Source organism: Solea senegalensis, linkage group LG9, assembly GCF_019176455.1.
Source record: "Solea senegalensis isolate Sse05_10M linkage group LG9, IFAPA_SoseM_1, whole genome shotgun sequence".
Taxonomy (NCBI): domain Eukaryota; kingdom Metazoa; phylum Chordata; class Actinopteri; order Pleuronectiformes; family Soleidae; genus Solea; species Solea senegalensis.
In genome coordinates this window covers 19,946,466-19,962,964 of record NC_058029.1, presented here as the reverse complement: position 1 = coordinate 19,962,964, position 16,499 = coordinate 19,946,466, and the positions used below count along the sequence as shown (strand labels likewise).

At 38.9% G+C, this 16,499-nt stretch overlaps 1 protein-coding gene across 1 annotated transcript; it reads right to left on the bottom strand.

Moving 5' to 3' along the window:
* Positions 1-427: 427 nt before the first annotated feature.
* Positions 428-16,216, bottom strand: cers2b (ceramide synthase 2b). Its single transcript, XM_044034221.1, has 11 exons — positions 15,743-16,216; positions 7,994-8,167; positions 7,469-7,586; positions 7,239-7,357; positions 5,520-5,577; positions 5,214-5,264; positions 4,411-4,503; positions 3,865-3,993; positions 3,493-3,599; positions 3,222-3,375; positions 428-2,494 (listed from the first exon to the last, which is right to left on the bottom strand). The coding sequence occupies exons 2-11, from the start codon at positions 8,164-8,166 to the stop codon at positions 2,339-2,341; spliced, it is 1,158 nt and encodes a 385-aa protein (XP_043890156.1). The 5' UTR covers position 8,167; positions 15,743-16,216; the 3' UTR covers positions 428-2,338.
* Between the last annotated feature and the right edge of the window lie 283 nt (positions 16,217-16,499).

The window sequence follows — 16,499 nt, the reverse complement described above, 5'->3', positions numbered from 1 at the left end:
TGCATTTGTCAATATTATTGATCAATAACCCTTTCTTCTAATCCTAACAAATCTATTCACATTCAAATGATGAGTTTACTGTCACAGAAAACTGGGATTATTTATGGATCTCTGCTGTCAGATCGTTAATAGAAAACCAAAAATATCAATGTCACCACTTCCTTTCCTTTTCCAAAAAGAAGAAAAGAACACCACATCACAAGATAATAACCTGTCTCTTGTCCAAGGGCTGTACCATATATCAGATGGAGTTTCAAGAGTCAAAAATCAGGAATTAAATGTTTAGTGTTTTGCCTGGAAAGTGTTAAAATTAATAAAATATGAAAATAATAAAACAAAAAATCAACAGTGCATGGTGCATTTGCAGACTTGATACAGAAAACAAATAACTTGAGTGTGATTCACAATCTCCTGTTTTTTTATTATTAATAACAATACTTAGGCATCATTAAACAGAAAAAATAAAATAAAAAGTAACACTGTAATTGGAACATAGTTGTTTCTTCTGTATCACCGGAAAAGAGAGGTTGCTGGTTGGTCTAGGGTAGTAAATATCATGTTTGGTGGAATGAGTGCAAGTTTGGAAATGAAAGAGGAGAAATGTGAGTGATGAGTGAGACAACAGGGAAGGATAATGTGAATCTTGTCATGTGAGGTGGAGACAGGAAACAAAAGGAGGGAACATGAAGACATGAGAGAGGGAGACCGTCCCATACATTACAGATAAGGCACTTGACATACAAAAAAACTTAAAACCATGATAACAAATTTGCAACACATTTTTCATTAATACCTCGAAAGATCTCAAAATAAAAAACAAAAAGATTCCTGGAAGGAAAAAAAAATCAATCAACATACCTGTAAACCCGTTTCATACCAAAAATAATTCACTTAGATCAACACTTAACTCTTCCCAAGGTAAATAAATATACCCCAGGATATTAGGCAGTAAACTGAGGAAATATGGCCAATACACGTAAATTGTGGAAATGGCTTTCTTATTTCATTTGCCATAGCATAGTTCCTTCATTTGAACAGAGTGATTTGCCCTTTGCAATTATTATATGGAGTCATAGCTTCTCACATTCAGTTCATTTCACATCACTGTGATTTGACACTTGACTGAATCAAAGTACTTCAGACAAACCAGAGAAAAAAAACACTCTGCTCCATCACCACATCCCTGCAACACCTGAAGACAGAAACTCCTTCACTCATAGGACAACACTCCAAGGCAAAAACAGAGCACTGTAGTTTATGCAGTGCAATATAAGGAGGATTGTACTGAACAACCACTGCATAAACGCATGGCAAGGTACATTACAGAAGAGCCAGCTCATGTGGACAGGACTCAACTGTCCACCTATATCTGAAGGACAAAGGACATTCTTGATTTGACAGTGTTCGCATTCAGGCCTGGGAAGACAGATGAAAGAGGAGGAAAGAAGCCATCTAGGTGGCCTCAGACACCAACAATCTAGGTGGCCTCAGACACCAAAACTGATGTGTAATTAAAACAAATAAAAGCAAGATTTTTCTCGCTGTTTATCTAAAAACATAAACCACATGTTTTATTTAAAACTTACGAGGCAGACTGGTTTATAAATGGCACCAGCTACTTTGGGGAGCAGAGGCACACAGTCCTACTGCACATTATTACATGATACTGTAGATAACATTATATAAGAGACACTGTATGTTTGTGCAAAGATGTTGCAATAGCTGAACATACACATTCTTGCATAGACAGAAAAATTAGGGAAATCAATACCCTATCGTTAAACTTCCATAAAAACGCTCAGTCATTCGCTCTTTTAGAAGAAAACAGAAAAGGAGAACGAAACAAAGCAACATAAGATTAAAGCATAAAAGCTATAAAATGGCATTTGGACAGCAATTAGCTGGCTCTAAGGCACAGTTAGAACAAGAAAGCTAAAGAAGAAGCAGCATCACTTCTACACATACAGTGTGTCCTCTCCACACTTTTTGGTCCTCTCCATTTTCTTTCCTGTCTCCTATATTTTGGGACTGTTGTCTCACACTGTGACAGTGATACATTTTTCTCTGATGACAAAGAACAAAAAAACCCACCTGTCACTTTGATGTGAAACCTCTGCTGGGTCTCTGGGCCCTCTAAAAGTACGAATGTACACGTGTTAGTGTGTTTTTGTGTCGTGCAAAAGGAATTAGTGTCATATTTCCTCGGGATACCTGGTGTTCTTGTTTTTAAGGAATGGCCTGCCCCTTCCCTCTTTCTCTTTTCCTCCCTCCCTCCAGTTCCCCTACCGAGGGGATATGAGTGTGTCCCACATTCCTTTATCTTGACACTTGTTTGCTTTTATTCTGTCTTGCTGTGATTGTTGTTGTAGACCACATGGCCGTTCTGTACTGGTCCATTTTTCTTCATGTTCTTTTTGTCGTGCACCTTCCTCTCCTCCTCTTCTTCTGATTCATCCGTTTCATCCTTGTCACTCCTTTCATCATCTACTTTTTCCTAAAGGAAAAAAAATAAAAGCAAAAAGGCACAGTGTGAGAAAACGAGGCCTTTTAGAGCGGCATCATAAATATCTTAAGAGCTTCCTTTCTGAATGTACTGCTGCCCTTGACAGTGTCACAACAAATTCAGAAATTAGTAAGTAAGTTAGTAAGTAAGTGGACATAAATGATTATTCTAAATTTTTCATTGTTTTTGTCAAATATACATTCTCGTAATATACATATTTTTACATTCTGGCTATTTCCATGTGTATTATACTGTTAGATTAAAAACCTTAATCTTCAATTGACAAAAAGGGAAAAGGATGACATTTATTACCTGAATCTGCTGAACCTCTCGTCTATACAGAAATGTATATATGTATATAGTGACTTCCACTAATTGCTTTGCTGTACATCTGCTGCATTACTACAGTATTTAATTATTAATAATAACAATAATAATAATAATAATAATAATAATAATAATAATAATAATGAAGATGAAAAACAATAATAATTTAGACTTAACCAGCACCCTTTCAGGTATGCAAGGCCACTTTATAAAGCTGAGGAAAAAAACAAGGACAGATTATCATTTCTTTATTCATTGTCTCCGGCTTTATCCTCCACATGAGAGCCGTGGGGCCATCCTCATCCTAAAAGCTTCACAAATTCCTTAACACACAACTCTACATGAGTCTAATGTGAGAGCTGGAATGGTCAAGATTAGCCTATGTTCTTACATTGTTGGTGAGGAAGCGGACTGCGATGCGTATGATGAGGACAGCCCAGAAGATATGCAGACACTGCAGAATCATCAGAAGCCCATTAAAGAAGTAGTAGCCAAAGAAGGGCTTGTAGACGGTCACTGGGTAAATCCAAGTACAGTATATAATGCTGCAACACAACACAGTAAGAATTAAGGCAAAGACAGATCGATTCCATGCAGAAAAACTAAATCGAGAAACACATGTGAATGCATTTTTGTTTTTAAATATGTGTATAAGTGTATACCGGAAGGGGAAGATGAACAGACGAGTGACAATGAAGACTGCAGCAAACACAATGAAGATGTAGTTACAGGCATTACGCCACCCAGCATAGTTGAACATCTTTGCAGACTGAAAGAGGAAAAGAGAAATCCTTTTACTTTAAAAAGGAAAATTGAGGATTAACTGGCAACCACATGAAGTTTGCTCCACTAGGTGGCAGTGTAGTGACATCAGAAATCATAGCACTCACAAAATCCTAAACTGTAAACACAACTTACATCTAATTTAATACTGTTTTGAATGCTTTTAAATGGCATTATTTTTATTGATAGGGATACATGACAACACAAACAATCAAAATAAGAATTTGAATATTGAATATATAAGGCATTACCTCTAGAAAGTAATCAGAGGAGTCGTGCACAAGCATGATGAGAGTTCCAGCACGGATGTAGTTAACACACCAGGAGAAGCTGATGAGGAGGATGGTCGCTACATGGTGGACAATCTGCTCCTTGAAGTCCTTAAAAGAAGGAAACATGGTGGAAACAGACATGTTACATGTTCTGGTGGAAAAGAAGTGAATGAGAATATTCAGTATATGTGTATGTGTATATGTGTGTGTATGTTGAAAACACTCTTAAGACGTATCTAGGTTAATACCGTGCTGAAAGACCACTCTGTTTTTCTTCAGCGAGATTTTCCTCAACCAGCTGACCGGGGTTGAGTAAAGTCCAGACACTCACACACATTCACACACACGTGTAACAACAGTCTAACGTCCACACACAGCCCATGCCAGGTGTCAAACTGATAACATGGCAAGAACAGACTGTTGTCATAGAGGAAAACAATATTCATACAAGGGGCTAAACCTCTCTATGAATTACAGATTTATTTTTAATTTACTTTTGTTTCGATGCAAGTCAAATTCACTCACTTTGCGTTTCACATCGGAGGCCACACTGAAGAGCAGAGAGCCGTAGAAACCCAGCTCAATCATGTAGTACCAATACTGTGATGGCAGGAGAGTCTGCAGAGGAAAAAAACAGAACTGTATTGATCAATGTGCCATGTATTCGCTTGATGTCAATCGATTTAAATGTCAGTATAGTGACAAAGGTCGTCACACAAACTTAGAGCCCAAGTAGACACATTTATACTGATTATTTTCTAAAATACAGATGACACAGAACCAACAAATGTGTGTTTGTGTTTTTTGACATTTCATTTCATTTGAACCCTGTAATAAGAAGCAGGGTTTACCATGCATTGATCAATTTGTGGTGGGCCGCCACAGAATCAACAGTGACTGCCAGGCATTTCTGGCTGGTCTGTGGTAAACGCTGACATGTGTCTTGATTTGTGTATTAGCATTGCATATTCTGCATTGTTTGCCAAATTACAGTGCAATTTAATACATTATTGATGATTATGTCAAAGAATGGAAGAATAACATGGGCAACACTGTTTTCAATTACCTACTAAATACAGGACATTAAAAAAATGATTTTTAGAACTAATAAAATATAAATATAATAAATATTATCTTAACAAAAATGATTAAGCGTAACATACTGAATAACCCATGAGTGTCAGGAAAAAAAACATGGCTGAAGCAATGACTCGCAAGTTAAAAAAAAAATCCTAAATGCCGTAGCACATTTATGAGGGAAATGCAGTCATTGTTTTTGCAGACACTCTGGTGCATTCAGTGTGTAAATAACCATCCCAAAGACGTACCAGCACAGGAAAGCCTTGCCACATCTCCTTCAGGTCGTACAGCCAAGGTTTCTGGAAGGGGACGAAAGAGAGTGAGACAGCAGAATAACATGTGTATTTACAGTAACTGACTCAGCAAAGCACTGAGTCACTACTGCCCCTCTGACGAGCAAAAGGCGAGGTTATTGCAGCAAAAAAGACAGACTACCATGGACCCACTGCCAGGTTACAACTGGAAGGGCAGCTGACAAACAGGATGTGAAAATAAGAGATGAGGGGAAGAGTGTGAGGAGGAGATTGTGTTCGGGATAAAATGGCAGTACTCACATCGATGAGGGCGGCCAGGCCAGCAATGAAAGCAAGAAGGTAAAAGGTAAATCTCCAACTGTAAGAGAACACACACATACAAACACACTCTCTATTCAGTCAATAGTTAAAGACAATAGACACATTTTCTACCAGAAGACACATTAATGCATCAGACAAACAAGAATGAATAGAGGAGAGAGATTTCAGGTGGAATGGAAAAATAAATCTGGTGAACTACACTGAGAATGTCAAATTAGGACACACAAAACCACACACACTCAGAACGGAACACAATGAGAGCTGTCAGATACTGTCGCCCCTCTTAATGACCTATAACAGAAACAATGACGCATCATTCCCACTGCAGCTTCTTATACAGGTGTAAAGAGACATTTTCTACAAAAAACAAAGACAGAGACAGACAGACGGAAGAGAAAATGGACACAAGAAAAAGAGCTAGTGAGAGTATAAAAATACATCAGTCAGGGAAACGAGGGAGAACAACAATAGACTGATTCAGAGGAGGAAATGTCAAACACACAGTGAAAGACACACCATGAACAGAGAGTGGAAAACATGCAGTCACAAGCATGCACATCATATGTCGAACATCAGGCCACAACAATATTGCACAAATGTGACTATGATTCAGAAACCCACACAGATAAGTCAGTTTTTTTCCAAAAAATGATTTTTACTTATATTTAGTTACACAGATCCTTTTGGTTTCATTTTTTAACTTTACTGGACATCTAAAGTAAAGCTAGATCTTGAGTAGTTGAAGTAGTTTTATTAATAAATGACTAAACTTTACTCTGATCCAAAAAATGTATTAATTATCACAACTGTAGCTACACTATGACACGAATATGTGTTATTGAAAATTGACTTCTACTCTACACCCTGCAATGATTGGAAAGAAATAATCTTAGCATCTTAAGCCCTTTTCGGATAGGATTAGTTTTACATGGGGAGGTGGATAATATTGTAATATTGATAGTAATGTAATATTACTACAGCACATCTGTAAAATCCTAATATTACAATTTGCACAGAATAAGAAATCTCAGGAAAGCTATCTACAACTAGTACTACAACAAACTACTAACTACAACTGGGAGGGGTAAATCAGGGTAAAGCACTTACATTGATCTAAACGTGAATAATGACCATGAAAATGATGGTAATGAAGGAGATATATATGAAGCACAACACATGGGATGAAGAAATGCATTAATGAATCAGCTCCAAATGTGTTTGTCTATATGTCATTCAGTATCTGTCTGTGCTTCAATCCTGATAATGCTGACAGCATCATGCTCTCCACAGCTGTCGACGGCACCATTAGAGACTATCCATACTGTATTTATATCATCAGACTGTAAGTATCATTAGTTGCCACAGCGTGACTCCTTCCAGCTGAGATTAACTTGTAATGTTTGTATCATTGGGTTTTCATGTTATTTTAAGTCTGCTTTTGTTACAGTAATTGCTCAAACATAGAAATAACCAACAATGAAGAAAGAGCCTCGGTGCTAATTAGAACATGTGTGTGTGTATGACGAGTAGAGGCTACAGGCATGGCAGCAGCAGGGTGGCATTGTAAGTTCATGTTAAAAATAGAGGGGTACTTTTGCCACTACAAATGTCCTCATATAGGCAGGACCGCTGCTTCAGCCTGACCTATAGCTCTACAGCACGTGCTTTAAAACAGCAAGTATGAGTGTGTTTGTTAACCTGGCTTCTCGAAATTTTTTGAGCAAACTTGGTCGGTCCTGGTTCCTCCGTCTCCTGAACCATCTCTGCACTTGTCTGTCTGAGTAGCCGGTCTGCTTGCTAAGAGTCCCTATTGAACTCTGAGACACAGAACAAAACAAAAAGAGGCCACATTTAAGCGTTTCCTGGCATCACATAAAATAACATTCCTTTAAATGTGTGTATGTATGTAATGTAAATGTAGCATTTACCTGTGTGGGGTTTTTGGTAATTTTACAGTAGTAGGACTCCAGTGAGGGATTGTGAGGCGCGTTGCGTCGTACTTTCTCTTTCACACCGAGTAGAGAGGCCAGGGGTGTAGCTACGGTCCTGAAATAATAAAAAGGTTGTTGAGACACAAACAACTGTGAAATGAAAATACAATTGAATGAAGTCAAGTTCGCAAGAGAAACTTGACTTTTAGTGTGTGGGAGATAATACATCAGAATTGGAAAAAAAATTAAGGCATTTGGCTCACACTGGCATATTTACAGATATGTAAAATAATTCAATAAATTCAAAGAATAACACAAAAAAGCTGGGCACAGGATAAGGATAGCTAAATAATTACTGAGGAAGAAAGCAAGAGACAAGAACTGCATTCTGAAGTAAATGATTGAATTAGAACTCAGGAAGGGACGACTAATGGAAAGAAGAGATGCAAAGCCAGCAGACATGGAAAGACATGCAAATATTGGCACAGGCAGTGAATATGGACGATTAATGACAGTACTGACCTCTCAAAGATCTGTCGAATAATGAGGAATAAAAGGGCAATGGGCAAAGCCACCCACAAATCTTTGGCTTTGGCGTATACTCGTCCATCGCGATCCTCCAGGTCAGCCCAGCCCAGACCCTCTGGAAACCACAGCCTCTCCTGCCAGAACCACTCACTCAGCTGTGACAGCATTCTGCAACACAGGACACACATGGAGTCAGCATCACTTTTATACGTTTATTAGGCTGCAAACCTTCAGACCCACAACCTTGATACACATTGTGTATCCAGACACAAATTGAGTACACGGTTCTATCAAAAATCTAAATCTGAAAGAAATCTATAGGGGTTATGGCTAAAGGCGTAAACCATACGGACCTGGCTATGGTTATGAGTGAATGTCACCAAGTAATTAACAAAATAACATGACGGTGTCAATGTTTCCATTTTATTTGAAGCCTGCCTGTAGGTTTTTCGAAATGCATACTGTATAACAGACCTCAGGGAGCATGACCACAGGAGTTCAGGAGGCCTATGTGAGGAACAAGAAATAAGACCAACAAAAGAGGAAACTCAAGTTTTTAAACACCTTTCAACGCTGCCCTCAAAAGTTGACACCAGCTATTAAAGCTGGCTTTGACTTATTAAGAGCAAAGATGAGTATTTCTGTTGCTGGCAGGGAGTGGCAGAGAACGAAATTAGGACTGGTAGTGAGGGAATCGTAGCATCTAAAGGATGCAAGTCATGATTCATCCATACAGTATGTCGAAAGGCGTAGGGGCACCCCCACACTTCATCTCTGTAGTCCCATTGCAGAGCTCCAACTACTCCCCTCCCCTCCCAGCCGATGCAGCTGTGCATGCCAAAACCATGTAACCATTTCACTTCCACGCCCATCCCCAGCCTGCCGCTCCCTGCCAGTAATCAAGAAGAATTCCCTCTTTGGCCAAGAAATTACAGCTGACCATACCCTGACTTCATTTATATCAAATTAGAAATATAATGCACCAGAACATACAATAGCATACCCCAGACAAACAAAACAAATGTATTCTTGTATTCTTCTTGTATTCTTCTTGTGAGTGTTTTGGGTAAACATGGAGAAGAAAAATGCAAAAGATGCACAAAAAACATCCTTTGAAAATGCACAGAGAGCACTGATTAAAGGCTGATAAAATCCCTGTTCAGGTGACCTGAGTACAGATCAAATTATGATTCATCATGTGAAATTTTCTAGTGGTGATAATCATTGATATATGATAACCACTGATTGTAATTTAAAAAACAAGGCGCTCTTTCTCCACTGGCTCAACTCGCCTCGGCTTAGCATGGTTAAAAATGCGTTTCCATTAGCATAGTACCTGGTGCAAGGTACTTTTTTCAAGCGAGCTGAGCGGGTACTATGCGTGTCGTCGCCAGACTGCCGGCCACTCACTGGTCAGAGTGCCGTCACAGGAAGAGACGTCCGACACAAGAATCAAGCCAAACAATGCCGAACTGTAAATCAGTTAAGTTAAGACTTAACAATCCTAAACATGTGGGCTAATCTCTAACAATTACAAGGTAAATGTCTTAAATCTCAATATTTAACAAAGGAGTCTGGTGTATTTAATGATAGCACTGCTGACTGCGAGCGGCATCCCAAACCCTACCGCTGTATTTCAGTTTAATGTCAGACGGAGTGTGTGCTCCGGTCATGGAGAAAGTACTGAACAAATAGTTTTAATTTACTTATTCTAATGATTAAGTTACACTGAAAACAACTGCTTTAACGCGTATAACACAAACTCATGACAGTTTCATGCAGCCGTGCAGTGATGACTCCGCCCACGTTGGGTAGGTACTATTTTTGTAGTGGAAAACCAACCTAAACCGTGCTGTGCCGCACCGAGGCGAGCTGGACCACAGTGGAAAAGGGCAATAAATAAAGTATGGATTCTCAACAGATCCATGTCACTAGTCTGAATGACAGCTTGCAGGATATTTTTGAATGACTACTTCTGCAACATGCTGGGAAACTTCACTAATTTGTATGTCTGTGGCCTGCGCTACGAAACAAGATCTACATACCCATATATCTTCGTTATCCAGGGTGTCACTATGCCTAACATCAGCCGCTAACTCAGCTGGGTCTGGTAACAAAGCAGGTTTATCACATTCAGCAAATGTCTACACTGTCTGACTTGACTAAACCTGACATTAGCTGTACAGCTCATCCATTAATGGAAGCTGTAAATCAACTTTCTACTTCGACTTGGGGTTTTCCCATCTGACTTTTCTGAAAAGAGGCGTTGTGATCATGTGATCGGTACATGTAACGCCGTCAAGAGACAAGACTGTGATGCTTACGGGGAAATTGTCAGGCTAATTTTTTGATTGAGTACATGTACTCATTTGTGCTTTATCACTTACAACCTCCTAAATATAAACCAGCTCCTTCACTTCTTGTCAGCTGTGTGACTGAGGGGAAACGTGGACCTTGTAAGGTAACTTTAGCAAATAAAACTTCTGATGCCCATCAAACAATTCGAATTGTCTTTTAGTAGTTAGCTCTGTGGGTATCAACATGGCCTAAAATGAAGAGGATGTTTAAATGTCACCGTCATGAGGGGACAACAGCAGAGCACCACTGCGCCCTGTGCACAGCCTCCACTAAATTATATAATTAGTAACGTCTACAGACAGCTGCTGTATAACACCCTTGCATCTATGGCTGACAGTATACTGGAAATAGTCAACCTGACTTGTTGAAAACCAGGCAGTGACCACACATCTATTCAATTGCTACACACTTTATCACTTTTCTGTTAACTCTTCTAACGCTGTCAAGGCCTTGTAGGAATGATAACTACTTTTCTGGTGGTCTGATTGGTAAGCAGTTGAGCTAGTGACAAGCTTATCCTCTGAAGTCTACCTTCTTCAGAGCAGGTTAAAGGTGGTGTGTTCATTACCATGATGATAACCCAGTAAGAAAAGAACCAGTCATCACTGGAATAATGCTAAAAAAAAGTGAATATGGAAGAATATTGAGAGGTACACCTTCCTGATGTATGAATCAATTCAGACATTATTGAACTGATATGGCAGCAAACACCATGATGGCAGTCTTGAGACACAAACATCACCTAAAGCAAAGCCAGTGGGTAGCAGCAGAGGTCAAACAATATGATGCAACAGACACATATCTCAAGCAGATCCATTGCCCTTGTTGATAAGGGTTTGTAAATAAATTCTGTGAAGGGGTATGGTCATTATTCAAAACAACTGTATATATATCATGGCCTCTATGTTGTGATACCGTATGGAATACCCCCAGTAATAACCCTGAAATCCCAGGGTTTATCATGTCAGTGTTCCTGATTACTCTCCTTAACATATGCTGTGTGTGCCTTTGCAGTGCCTTTATGTTAGATTGTCTAGAGGGTACATTTGTCTACTGATTACATTATGATCATACAATAAATGTGCAAGTCATCTATAACTATAGTCGTTTTCAGCATTGGTATCAGAGTTTTCCATATGCATTTTTACAGCATGAGTTTGCTTGATTGCAAACTTACAGTGTAAACAGATTCTTATTTTGCATTTATGTTGTAATTCTAACAAAGAAGCTGCTCAGTAGTACTGTAGTACTGAACTTCGGTCGTTGTTACTATTTTAACCACTGGTGTCACCAAATCCCCTATAACTTAAATCATACAGATTCTACATTTATATAATAAGTAGATTATTACAGACTAATAACTTCTCATTAAAGCTTGACAAATCTTCAGTGCTGTCAGACACACATGCAGAAATATAAGACTGGTGAAGTCCAGATCAAGGTAATGATCCTGGTGACAATGTCAATGTGAGAGTGTCATGTTTGAATGGGTGAGTTATTTTCCACATCATGTCATCTTCGTAACAGTTCCCGGTTTCCTGTTGCAACAGCACATCTTTCCGAGCACTGGGCTTTAGATGGTTCGAAGGACAGAGACACTCGGGTAGTCTGCACTGACTTTACCGTGTAATATATGATTTCCCATAATAACAACAATCATCCTTAAACTGTTCATCTGTGCATTGGGCATAATTAGGATCAGTAGAGCATCCTTTCATTCACATTCACATTCCAAATACAAACAAAAGCCTGCATCTAAACAGGGAAAACTTTACACTGCTGCAGCAGTGAGCTGTGTGGATAAAGATTTCAGAACCTTTTCTAGGGTTACTTGTTGAGATCATCAGTTAATTCAGCATGTTAAAGCACTTTTCCCCACACAGCTTTGCTAACATCACATTCCATTGGCTCTCAGGATCATATGACTAAACTCTGACCATTTCAGAGGTCCAATAAAAATAAAGGATGCCTCTGGCGGGGGAGGGAGACAGGAAGTCCTCTGACTGTCTTTTTTTCTCTTCTTCTATATGAATATACATTACAAAGATGTGGTGACTGTAAACAGAGATCCAGCTACTGGAGGGCAGAGCACAGCTCCAGCTGTTACCAGTATGTCTCTTTTCAGCTCCGTAGTTTACAAACCTAAACTGCTGTCTTTCAAAAATTAAACAAGATAAAAGGATAGAAGTCTTCTTGGGGAAACCTAAACAGACCATATTGGAACCTGGTACAGCATCCAGGATTATTTGGAGAATGTAAACTTACTGCCACAATAAGAAAGAGAGAGCTTCAGCCTCCTCATTCACTGCCCACAAATGAACAAAATCTGATGGTGTCAACCAAACTTTGTTTCCCTGAATGACAAGGAGATCATGAGTCATGGCGACCGACTCCCTCAGTGAGTCACTCACAAAATACCATCTCTACCCAGTTACTCACATCCATCCATCCTTAAGTTGTTCACTGTCAGCTGAATCACTTGAACCACACACTTAAAAAAGATGAAGACAGACACAGCAGGATGAGACAGCATAGATGATGTGTAGTTAAGACTTGTCATTCAACCTTATGCTTAAGATTTATGTGTTTTAAAAACCATTCATAAAATAAAGTTGTGATTATTGTGACTCTTGGAAATGTCTGGTCTACCTCTTCAAAATAATATTAGCTTTTTTGTCTAATTTTTGCCCCTGTATTACAATTTAAGTTATTTTGTAAATTTGGTCACAATAGTGTGTTTTCTGGCTTAAACTGGGTATCTATATTAAACTTTTAGGAAACACTGCTGTAAATGTCATGGCATGAGGAGTCAATGATGAGTTTTGAGGGTTAGATGATTTGGAGACAGAGGGGCACATAGAATATGTGCCAACACATATGGTCACAAGACTGCAGTTAAAATGAGTCAGCAGAACAAAATTAAATCATGACAATATGACTTATATTAAGAATATAAATATGAGATTTCTGCATTAAAATATCTAAAATGATCAGACTGTATATTTTGTTGAGTAGAGTATTGACATGAGTCAAACCATGTCAGTACAAGTCTTAAATCAGTTCAAGATACCAGGCTGTTTCATTTTGGTCACCTTTTAAAGACACCATCCACTTTACCTGTCTCTGCTATAACTTCCTTTCTATGAAACTTTAGAAAGGAAGGAAATAGTTGTTACAATTATTTTGTTTGAGTGTGTTTGTCACTAATGGATCAGGATCATTGGGCAATCTGCTGCAGAAGGTCTCCCCGTTGTGTCAAAAAAGCTAGCAAGACAATGATCCCCATTGCTAATTCCTGAAATCATAACAACTATAGTTACTGTTTTGATTGTGAGTCCTGTAGTAAATTAGAAATGAATGGAATGAGCACTAAATATTCTTGTATAGTGCAGCTTGTTTTATTCTAGCTTGTTGATAAAACAAGTCATTTGAATGTGGTAACTATTTATCTCTGCATGTTCAAGGGGCTGTAAATGAAATAATTTCTGTAGAGACAGCCTTTACTTCTTGTGGTCCCACATACAACCACAGCTCACACACCACAGAAAAAAACATGAAATTCTTAATGCACATAGTGTGGGATGATGTGGCAGTTCTGGAGGCTTGAATTCTTTCTGGACATGGGTGATTAGCTGTAACACAGGTCATGCCTTAGGCATTTTGGACTACAGCGTTTTGAGAGTGAGTCATACGCACCCTTTAGACTATCTTTGGGATCGTGGCTAAACAGAAAACAACAAAACAAAGTATGTTTTACATCAAAGTATAAGTCATACTGTAAAGTGGGAAAAAATGTTAATAATCCTGGTGGAGACAGTCAATCACAAGTCATCTTCAGGGCCTTTAACACTGTGACCCTGACAAAAGGATTGATGGGAAGATTTAATCAGATTGCATACTGATTTGAGTAGACCTGTTGAGGAGGTGTAAAAGGTAATACTGTTATGCTAATTGACTCCCTCTGTTCTATCCTTTGAGAGGGAGGTCGGTGAGATAACGATAACCAAATGCATCACAAAAGAGCCTCAATACAATGAATGTCAAGGCAACATTCCTGTCTTCAACTACACTGAGTAATCAGTACACTAAAGTTAAGGAGAGGAAGATGTAATTATTGACAAACTTAAGTTATTTCTTGTCCAGAATAAGGAGAACTGGGTCAAAAACCTGTGGGGTTTCTCATCATAATAAATCCTTTATTCATCTTATCATATCATAGTTGGTATCATTGTCATCATTAATTAAAACTCATTGGCAGCCAATGAGTTAATATGATTATTTGAGTTAGTTGTTCTGTTTATTAAATCAATAAAATTGTAATTTAAAGTTCTCATTCTACTGATGAATATACTGTAAGAAATGTTTGTTAATACTAATGCATCTAAACATGAGCAGCATTGTTGAAGTTGGTCAAAGTTGAGCTAGTTCTAGTCTTCAGTCCAGTAGTCCCTCACCTGAACATCACAATGATAAATTTAGTAAAACAAACTTTTATGGTTTTATGTTTAGGACACTTGTCTAATCTTTTCTAGGAATTGCTTAGATCTGTAATTTGCTGCAAACTTTGACAAAGTGTTCCTGCATCACCAAATTAATATATACATGATACAGGTACTCAAAAAAACCCAGAAACATTGTCAAATAAATAAGTGTTTAGCTTTAGTTTTACTCCCCTTAGCAAGTTTCTGAAAACAAAAGTACTTAATGTGATAATAATGATCTGGTTAAAAAAAGGGGGGAGGGCAATGAATTGGTCTACCTCTAGATTAAGTCTCCACTGATTATGTGGTCTTACAGGGACATGTGAATTGAAAGTAAATAAATCCAACACAAAACGGCAACCGATCGTTTCTTTCGTTATTATGACCAAATGATAATGTTCTTTCCCAGAAATGTTCTGGGAATTTAGGTCTACACACAGCATGCCTACAAAACACAGGACATGCAGTGGAGTAAGAGTGCACTGAGTAGTGGTAAAAACCACAACAATGTCATACAGAAAGGAATCCGATTTCATGTACAAGGTTTTAGCCTCACTGTGCTGTATCTGAGTGTGTGTAGTTAGAGTGATAATGTGACATTATCTGCTGGTAGTTAGCACATTTCAGCAGGCGCCAGGCCGACCTCATGTCTTCATATCTGACAACACAAATACACGGTGACAAGAGCGACATTGAAACACCATTGACTCTATGACGCCATTCATGACTTTTAGTAGTTAAAACACAATGGATTCCGTTAAATTTGATCATCACCCTCAAATGCGACTTAAGTGCGTAATGACGTGTGAGCGACACGAGAATGCGGAACGTCGCGAGCACACTGACGCTCATATAATCTAATAATGTCTGCTACTAGCTTACACGAACACGAAGGATTACTTACTTTGGAGTTTTCCCACGCAGTGAGGACCAAAGTCAAGCTCAGTGTGAGGACAGATGTCTTGTTTGGTCTTTTCTCCACTGTGTGCTCCGGGTCCCACCGAGCTAGCTGTAAACCTAACGGTCCCTTGGAGGCTGCCCAGCCCGCTGCTAGTGCTCAGAGGAGGGGCGCAGTCTGTGTTCAAGTTTAGTATCCAGGGCGATTTTTACATGTTTCCATCGAGTTTAAAGTTTGTTTGGTTTTTCTTCTGTGGAAGAAGAATAAAAATAGCAAACCAAGTGAACTGGTCAATGCCACCGGAAATCTTTCTCCCCACAAATGTTCAACCTTTTTTCTTTCTCACTTGTCGTGTCGCAGTTTATTTCTTCCCCATGTGTTTCTCGGGAGTCAGTCTCGATGAGTGGCCGGCCAGAGGTGGAAGTCTGGCCCGCAGAACAGACGAGCGAAAGCAGCAGACGGAGGGAGGAGTGAGGGGAGAACGACTAAGAGGGAGGGAAGGAGGGACGCAGATGACGTCCACCAAGCTCTCATTCACACTCTTACACAAATAAGATATTCTTTATAGGACTCTGCAGTGATTCCCATTCATTTGGACATTCAATGTCTAACACACAAATCAAATCGTACCCCAAAACAGAAATACGACTCTGACTCATTAAGACCAGTTTTGTTTTAGGACTCTTATTTTACTTGTGTTTTTACCCTTAATTTCTATATTAGTCTTTTTTGAATGGTTCAACTACTTTTACTTACTGCAGGA

Bases quoted from the DNA above. Each gene is read 5' to 3' on its own strand.
- cers2b (XM_044034221.1), bottom strand. From the start codon at position 8,166: ATGCTGTCACAGCTGAGTGAGTGGTTCTGGCAGGAGAGGCTGTGGTTT. The intron at 5,578-7,238 runs GTTAACAAACAC...GTTCTCTTACAG, and splicing joins AAAAAATTTCGAGAAGCCAG to TTGGAGATTTACCTTTTACC. The intron at 2,495-3,221 runs GTAAGAACATAG...TTTTTCCTTTAG, and splicing joins TCCGCTTCCTCACCAACAAT to GAAAAAGTAGATGATGAAAG.